The following is a 9,253-nucleotide window of genomic DNA, read 5'->3' as shown; positions in this document are numbered from 1 at the left end:
AAGAACAACCTAGAAAAAACTCTGGAGTTTTGTATGTGTTGTTTTCTATAGGACACATGCCGAACATTTTGGGAACAGCCATGAAAATGTGTGGTATGTGAAATGTAGAGCGTGTGAGATTGCAAAGACAATTGGAGCTCAGTCTGTCCGGTGCAGATAGCCAAGTTCCTAAACCGGAGCAGCTGGAGCCGGCATTCCTCTGCGTTTGCGTTGCTCTTGAGTAATATTTGATATTGAACATGGAATTCTTTGACAACTTATGAGGGATATCCATGTTTCCTGTCGTTTCCAGGCTTGCTTTATTAGTGGGTTGCCCTCTGCATTCAAAGGCCAAGAAAGTCTTTTGGCTTGTCGGTCAGTTGAGTTCTTTACAATGAGTACTTTAATGATCCAGATCACACTTATAATAGAAGTCAATAGGCTGATCCTGAAACTACTTTAGGGAGTACTCCAGCATCTTTCGACCTAATCTCTGTCTGGCATTTCTGTTTAGTAGAGTTCAGTACCATTGTCAAAGGTTTTGATGTGTTTCTTGAAAGAAAAACTGATGACTTAAAAACGCTTATAATAGAAACCAATGGTCACTTACTGTGATACAAATATGGCAGATATAAGTCAGGTTGAAAGTGTCTGGAGTATTCCTTTAACATCTTAACCTCATATGCTCCAGGGTATATTTTGGTTTGTCCGTCTGAATTTGCATGACCAAATCATGAGGCAAATTATTCAGTTTATAGTCTGTTTATAGTTTATAGCCCAGATCTGTGGAAAAATGGGTCGACTTTCAGTAGAAAAAAAATGTGAGTTCAGCTTCTTTTATTATAAGGGATTAAAATTACATCACCCATCTATTTGACTGGAAAGAAGACAGTTACAGCCTCACATGACACCAACCTTTTGAATGTAGCTTATGAAATAGGAAAGTTATGAAGAATGTGACGACGTGCGTTTTTTTGGAACCAGCGACGGTTCCAAGGAGTTTTAAGAGGCTACCCTCCAAAATTAAGAATTACCTCATGCCTGGGTAACACTGTGTGTAATAAATAAATAAATAAATATAAATGCCCTCTGTTCTGATTGGCTGCCCTGTATTGTGCCTCATTCAAAAAAAGCATTCCAGGCTGAAACAATCTTTGCAACTTTAAGGAGACTTGAGCTGAATTGCTCTAGGCTGAATTTGCAGACATATGACATCATCAAATCGATGAGTTTAAAATGGACTATTTTCCATACATATGGAAATGGACTTCTCTTCCATATATGCACTGAATGGAAGTGTTTTGGTTCAGTATATACAGGCTACATTAAACTCATACATTAAAAGTTGAGGAAAATGGCTTTTTTCATGTCATGGTTCCTTAAAAATATGAATATTTTACATACTAAACTGTACAACATCCAGTTGAAGAGTGCAATATGCTCTATTTGCAATGAAACATTGTTAAGTACTGATGAAATCCAAATTGATATACATATATTGTGAAGTATCATGGCGTTTATCATGGTAATGAAAAGTATTGTCGAGCTCTTGCACAGATTGTGACCCAGAGGTTCCCAGCTGTTCAGAGCTGTAGGGATGGCCAGCTGTGCGTTCCTGTGTCTATTATGGAAGGGATAATATTTAAAGTTTTTCCAATAAATACTACTCAAAAACTACTTCTCATACAAATGCAAAGGAGCCTAAGAACATGGACCATGAGGAGGTCAAAGAAAGACAATATTGTGGTTTATCTTGCCAAATAGAGATTAAGGTTGAGTTACAGTCTTAATCACTGAGCGAAGTATTACTAAGATGGCTCAGTCAGTATTTACTTTGGGCAGGTTTAGTCAGCATGTTTACATGTGACTCAGAGCTGCAGAGTTTATATGAGCGGAGGAGGCAGATGCTGCTGGACCACAAGTCCTCGATGGCCACAAACAGTTTAGAAAAGCAGGAGGAGTCAGCCGTGCACTTTTCAACAGCTCCAGCGCACCAAAACCAAAATAGTGCTTCATATCTAGACTGGAGTAGGCAGTATTATGACAGGGCGATTTACTATAGGAAGCCTCTAGTTGATGGTTCCTCCCTTCTCTGTTGTGGCAGAATGTCAATGGGGGAAAAATGACTCCCCTTTTTCTTTGGAACAAGCTGATTTTTTTGGTAAAAACCGCGGCGTAATGCGGGTCAGGGAGAGTTGAATGTTTCGCCTGAGTGCTCTAAGCCCCAGTTTTACCTCCTGCACTCCTCGAGTGTGCTGAGTGTGTTTTTTCTGGCCTGTTGTGGGGACGCCTGTGGTCTGCACTGCTATGCTGCTCCGGGTTTCTTTAACTAGTGGCACAGATGAGCCCTTTTTAACATCATCAGAGGAGACCTGAAGCTTGAACAGGTTGGAAAATGGCTGAGAAAGTCAACTGCCCTCTCTCTTTTCCACACACAGCAAATATTGTTTAAACATCCCATTTTACAGTCGGCTGAGGGAGTCACTGTTGTCCCGGCACACTCAGTGTCCATAGTTAAGAGAAGAGGTAACCTAATGCTTGATGGAACAGTCTGAATCTTTTGACAGAGTGCTGCCCCCTACCTGTTATTCTGAGCAGCTCACACTGAATGTGCAAGAAAAGATGAAGACAGTAAACAGGGTGCTGTCCAGGGACATTTTAGTCCCCCAAGAGACAATGTAAATGTACTGTCAAAAGTCCAACATGGTCCATACAGAAATCTGATATATGGCATTATGTCGCTGCTGTTAGAAGAAAACATTTTTGAGTTTTTGACACAATTTGAAAATGCCGTCCTTCACATTGTGTGTGAATTTCATGAAGAATGGACTAAAGGAAATGGCCCAAAATGACTCAAGAGAAAGTCTGGTTCCATTGACTTACGTTAAAAGAAAAGAATGGGTTTTTTTTCCTGTAAATTTACAGTGCTGGAGATATCAGGTTTTCTTCCGAAAGCAGCGATATGGATTTCAAATATCTGACATATTATTTCCCTTTTATGTATTTTATATTTGGCACATATGGACATATGTGGCATGGGACACATATTTCAGCCCTACATCACCATATACAGACATGTAAATGTAATACATATTTAAGAATACATGATGGAAAACATTCATATATGGATGACATATATTATTCATATATTCTAGCTTGATGTCATATTTATATTTTTCTTGTTATACAGGTTGTTATGCATCTTCTCTTATAAAATCATTAAAACATGAAATAAATGAAAGTATTGTTCCATGACACATTTAAATTATGCAATATTTAAAAGCAAACAGGTAACATAAACACTCATAACTGTATGTCATAACTGCAATGTGTTCACTTACCTATCAGCCCTATGGTTATGATCCATATATATATATATATATATATATACATACAATATTTGATACTTACAAACAATTAAATTCTTGTTTGAACTTAATTAAGAAATTGCAAACATTTCTATCCAATCAAACTGAGCAGAGTCGTACACACCGACTTTGTTATCTCAACTTATAGGTCAAATGTTGAAACAAAATGGGAAGATTTCAGTGCAGTTTATTCTCTTTGGATCAATGTAAACAGTTTTCATTTACTGAAATGTACTTTCGTTCATTTTTGTCTAAGTTATGAGAACCAATTACTTAAAGAAAACACAATTCAGTTCTTTAATATCAGCATGTTTTACGTTTGTAATTCAAAAAAAACACTGGTTCATTTTTTCAGATGTATTAAAAGTACACAACATAGATGTATATATATATATTTTGAAATCCATGCTTGGCCCTTTATGAAATATGGCCATATATCAGTGCATGTCTGTATGGGGGTCCATTTGTGTACATTAAGTGAGTTTAAAGGTTCATTATATTGAATTTCCCAAACAGTTGTGAATAAAATATGAAAAATCCCAATAAAATTATGTTTTTGATTTTTGTAAGTGAGAAAATGTTGACAGAGTTGATAGAGAACACAACTAAAAACTAAAAAATATTTATTCTATTTCTATATTCAACTGTTGCATATTAAAATGTGCACAATTGTGTATAAATACGTAAAAAAATCTATAAATATTGAAGATATACCATTGAGTGACCGTTTGTTTCCTGAAAGGTACAGTTTCTTTTTTTTTTCTTTTTTTTTGAGAGCATGGATCCCATGAAAAAAGAAATGGAGTGCGTGTGCACAGTGGCTTTATTTCACATAAATATTCATGGTAATATACACAGGTATGGAGTTTGTAATGCTAATGCTGTAATGCTCCCTCAGTGATTCTACCAGGTATAAAGAGCCCATTTATGTTTTTATAAAATATCACTGAATCTTTGGATCAGCTGCTCTTTTAAAGCACTACATAGAAACTGAAGTAGGAGATCAGACATAGGGCTCACAATGTGACCATTTAGTCCTGAAAGCTCTTATAATGTCATTTTTGCTGTGTATGATTAGACCTTTATATAGAGCCTCTAAGATGACAGTCTTTTTTTTCCAGGTCTCAGAAATGTATAGCAGGGTTTCATGAATCCAGTCCCAACTGCAAATAGGTTAGTATGACAATTATACAAACAGTGATTATCAAAATGTGGAGTTTTTATTTTTCTGTTGTTTTACTGTACATATTGTAGAAGTATAAACACCTGCACCTGCAGTTATTTAAAAACAGCATGGAGAATATAGTTTGGTTAAACATGTACAAAACAATAGTGTGATAACACTGTAAACCATGAAGAAATGTTAGTACATTTTTGTATGGCACATGCCTAACCAGGGAATTTTCCTTTGAGTTTCCACAGATTTTATATGGCTTTTAAACTAAAACATCCAACCGAATTCACAATTTAGTATGAAATGAAACCACTCACATATATGCTAATTTGTAATGACCAGTATGGCCAGTTCCTTTATGCTTTATGTTCCTTTATGCTGCTATGTTAGTATGCAATACAAACATGTTTATTATAGAGATGCACAATAACTTTACATATCATAACTGGATAAAATCAATGAATGAATCAATAATATATATATATATTGTGTGTGTGTGTGTATTTGGGAAGTGTAAGTAAGTGTAATATGCACATTAAATGTCACTTTTTTATGTAGCTAATTATTTTCAGTAAAAAATAATAATAAGTAGACATAAGTTGTCTATTAGTCAGGCAAAAATATCAAACACAAACATTAGTAAAGTGATGCTGTGCCAACTTGGAATATGCTACTTTATTCAAACAATACTGCAGTGACAGTGAGATGCAGCATCAAGCATTCTGTGTGCTCCACTTGACCTTTCCTGTTAATCGATAAATATGCAGGAACTCAATAATTATGTCAAATATACACTCCAAAAGCAACAGTTCTTAGAAAAATGTTCATTGATCTGGGCTGCGTCCACTTACTTAGCCACCATGAGCATGCCCTTCAACCATGATGAGCTGAAGAGAATGTCCTCCTGACGTTGAGCTTGCATCCATCATTTTCCTCAGAAAAGTCAATGGTGTACTTTTGACCTAAGTCTAGTACAGCTGTACTTTGGTTGTCTCCCATCAATGGTCTGCTTCATTCTCCTATAACTGGATCCCTACACGCTGACTTGACCAGGGGATCAGTACGCAAAGTAATTCTTCAGATGGGTCAAAGTCTGAAGATTCCTCTGAGCTCCTCCATGATTTAAGGTTCATCGCTGCTTCTTGTGGTTCTTCAGGGTCCATGTGGAGAACCACCAAACTTCAGTTAATGGAGAGGTTCAGCGAAAAATCTACACCTTTTTGCTTATCCTATTGAAGCCAATGAACTGTCAACTTATGTTTGGTTTCCTTACTTTTGTGGTAAAGCTACATGGCTAATGTAGCTAACAAGAAAGCATATACCTTAGTAATTAGCATCATAGACTTGCATATTTGGTTTCTAACACTGTATGACACACTGTAACCTACAAAGGTGGGCAAAAGTGTGGACAAAATTCAGACTGTTACTATTGTGTTTATGCAATCTACCTCTTCCCAAACTTGTATAAGATGAATGGCTAGCATTAAAAAGCTAACTGACTTTTTTCTACTGAAGGTAGTTTGACTATATATACTTTGACCTCTATCAGCAGTACCCCAGGCTGTCTAAAGATTCTTCAGAGCTAATCCATGATAGTTCTGGATTTTGAAAAGGTTCTCCATTGCTACTCATGGTTCTTCAGACTTCATGTGTGGATGAGAGTCTCAGGCCATGCTGGAGTGGAGCATCTGGCAGTGCATCCTCTCCAGGATGCGGTGGATGCTGGCAAAGCTGGGCCGGTCACTGGGCTGGCGGCTCCAGCACAGACGCATCAGGTTGTAGAGTTCGAGCGGACAGTTCTCAGGGCAGGCCAGCACATGGCCATCTCTAACATAGTAGATGACCTCCTCGTGGGCCATGCCGTAATAAGGTTGCATGCCATGTGAGAAAATCTCCCACAGAACTACCCCATAGGCCCACACGTCCGACTCACTGGTGTAGCGGTTGTAGAAGATGGACTCTGGTGGCATCCATCGAATTGGGATGGCATCATTTTCGCTGGCCTTGTAGTAATCAGCTGCGTAGATGTTTCGTGACAGGCCGAAATCAGCAATCTTCACCACTAGGTCCTCACCCACCAGACAGTTACGCGTGGCCAGGTCGCGGTGCACAAATTTCCGCTCGGACAGGTAGGCCATGCCTGCGGCCACCTGCTTGGAGATGGAGAGCTGCTCCAGGCAGCTGAGGGGCGATGGTTCTGACTGAGAAGCGACACTTTGGCCTGTCAGGGTTCCCTGGCTCAGGCTGCGCTGCTGGGCTGGGGAACACTTCCGCAGGTACTCGTTCAAATCCCCATGGGCCATGTACTCAAACATCAGGCACATGGGCTTCCCCACAGCACAGACCCCTGTAGGAAAACAACGTGGGTATAAATGTACGATCTCAAATTATTCAGCTTGATTATAAAGGAAACAATTGGTGCTGCGACCCCATAAGCAACTTTACAGACAAGCCATAAGAAGATATTAATATTATTATGTTAATTAACTGTCTCAACTATTTCTGGACATTTTCCTTCAAATTTGCTCTTTGAAAGAAGGGACCATCGCTCATTTCATCACTATGCTTATGGTCCATTGCTGTGCATTTTCAAGCACCAACCAGAACCAGACTCAGGAAATTAACTGCTTAGATTAAAAAAAAAAATTATTATTATTTTTTGAAGGGCTTTTTGAAGGTTCCTAGCTAAAATGTTCATTTATTACTTTAAATAATTATAAAAAAGTAAAAACTAATAAATCATTATTGCATAGTAGCTCAGATCTGTACTGTACCCTTTTTTTATTTGTGTGTTTGAAAACAACTCAAGAATTTTCTTACAATCAGTTCTAACTTTCCAAATCACTGCAGTTGAATACGCACCATGCTTCAGTGCTTCATGATGTACCTCTAGACAACACACATCCAGAAGAGGCTCAGCTTCATTTACAAAATTAACCCCCTCACCAAAAATACCCTCTGTGACTCTTAGGCTAATGCTATGAGGCATGAAGCATTATTCCAGTATGCTATATATCTTTCTGCTGTCCTCAGTAGGCATTGGATCAACACTGAAATGAACATGTAAATCTATTTTAGTTTTTTTTTCTGTTGTCATACCCTTGAGAGAAGGACACACCAGGAACACGAGACCATTGTGAGAAATGTCACTAAGGCTCCGTGTGCTTAAAAAACCTGAGAATCATGTCTGGGATGTGATGTGAATTTCAAGTATTTCGTTATAACAAGCTCAACTCAATCAAGCAAAGAATCTGTTTTCATTCCTGCGACTTTATCAAATGTGTTACACTGCAGTAGCACATACCCAGGAGCCGGACAATGTTGGGATGATCAAATTCTGCCATTAGAGCAGCTTCTCTCTGGAAGTCATTCTGCATATCGGCTGAGGCCTCCTCCTTCAGCATCTTCACTGCTACCATAGTGAAGGGCTCATGTGGTAACAAGCCAGGAGCCCTGCACACAATCACCATACTTCAGATAAGGAAAGACTTCACAGCATTTTCCTTCTTATCCCAAATGTAGTTAATCAACCGAGACATATTTGGTGAACATGAAGCTCACTTCTTTAGTTTTGCGCTCCAGCTGCAAGGCTCATGTAGCAAACAAGAAAAAGGGGGTTGTTTTTATGTTCCCAGCACCCTTTATTTTCTTACTGCAATGGCTAGGACAGTGTTTCCCAACCCAGTCCTCAGGACTCCCAAGATGGTACACATTTTTTCTTCATCCCACTGTGATGTGAGTTAGGTTGGAGGAAAAATGTTGGCATTCTGGAGGGTCCTAAGGATTGAGTTGGGGAACACTGTTCTAGAAAACAGGCCTATGTGTCCAGATCCAATGTTCCCCAGGTCTGGTCCTCCTGTAAATTTAGAAATATCCCTCTATTACCAGGGCCATACATTCCCTCACTAAAATGGTCAAGGAAAAAACCATGACCCATGTGTTTCAACCCCAAATCATGTTTCCTAAAGTTCTTCAGGAGCAGAACTTGCTGAGATTTCTGTGTGATCTGTTTTAACACTGATGACACTTACTTCCCTACTTTCAAACTGGGCTTAATGTAGTTCAAACTGCTCCACCTACTGTCCATCCCTGCTCATGTACGTTTGTTACTTTGCTCTGCTAACTTGCTAGCTAGCAAGGTAAGGGCTACACAACTATAACAAAAAAGGGTAATGCACCATGCCTAAACTAGACAAAGGATTTATTCAAAAAGTTCATGTATTTTACATTGGAATTCCCAAAAAACATTTGCATTACAAAGTTTGCTTACTCGCTAATGAAAAACTGAAAAAATTCTGTTTCCCCAAGACCATGACCTTAGAAAGCCTTTTATAGGTTTCCTTAATATATGTCACGATTGGCTCCTCCCAGTCCTGTCCATGTGTTCATGTTTTGGTTTAGCCCCCTCATTTCATGACTCCGCCCCTGATTGTCTCCACCTGTTTTCCACTTGTCCCTCCTTTTCCATGTGTATTTAAGCCCTGTGTTTGCCCCTTGTCTTGGCTGGTCTTTGTATGATGTATGTTGGTTGTTATATGCTGTTTTGGATGTTCTGTTTGTACTTTTTGTTTGATTCTGATTTGTCATGTCTGTCCCCTGATCAATCCGTGTTGGATCTATGACCCTGGACCGTCTTGACTATGACCCTGGATTTGCCCTTAATAAATCTCGCTTATCTCAGCACGTGCGTCCGCCTCCTCGCTCCCCATCACAATCATATTGAATCATGATG

General features: G+C 38.9%; 1 protein-coding gene across 2 annotated transcripts in view; it reads right to left on the bottom strand.

Annotated features, from left to right (window-relative positions):
* Nucleotides 1-4,548: 4,548 nt before the first annotated feature.
* musk (muscle, skeletal, receptor tyrosine kinase) overlaps nucleotides 4,549-9,253 on the bottom strand; it is a 40,493-nt gene continuing 35,788 nt past the window's right edge. For both annotated transcript variants that reach the window (XM_017700213.2, XM_017700214.2), the window contains exons 16-17: nucleotides 7,826-7,974; nucleotides 4,549-6,868 (exon numbers count right to left, since the gene is read on the bottom strand). In XM_017700213.2, coding sequence (XP_017555702.1) covers nucleotides 6,186-6,868; nucleotides 7,826-7,974 — 832 coding nt within the window. In that variant the 3' untranslated portion in view covers nucleotides 4,549-6,185. The remainder of the gene's footprint in view (nucleotides 6,869-7,825; nucleotides 7,975-9,253) is intronic.

The sequence above is a fragment of the Pygocentrus nattereri genome, chromosome 18, assembly GCF_015220715.1.
Source record: "Pygocentrus nattereri isolate fPygNat1 chromosome 18, fPygNat1.pri, whole genome shotgun sequence".
NCBI lineage: Eukaryota > Metazoa > Chordata > Actinopteri > Characiformes > Serrasalmidae > Pygocentrus > Pygocentrus nattereri.
This window is presented reverse-complemented; position numbering and strand designations above follow the sequence as displayed.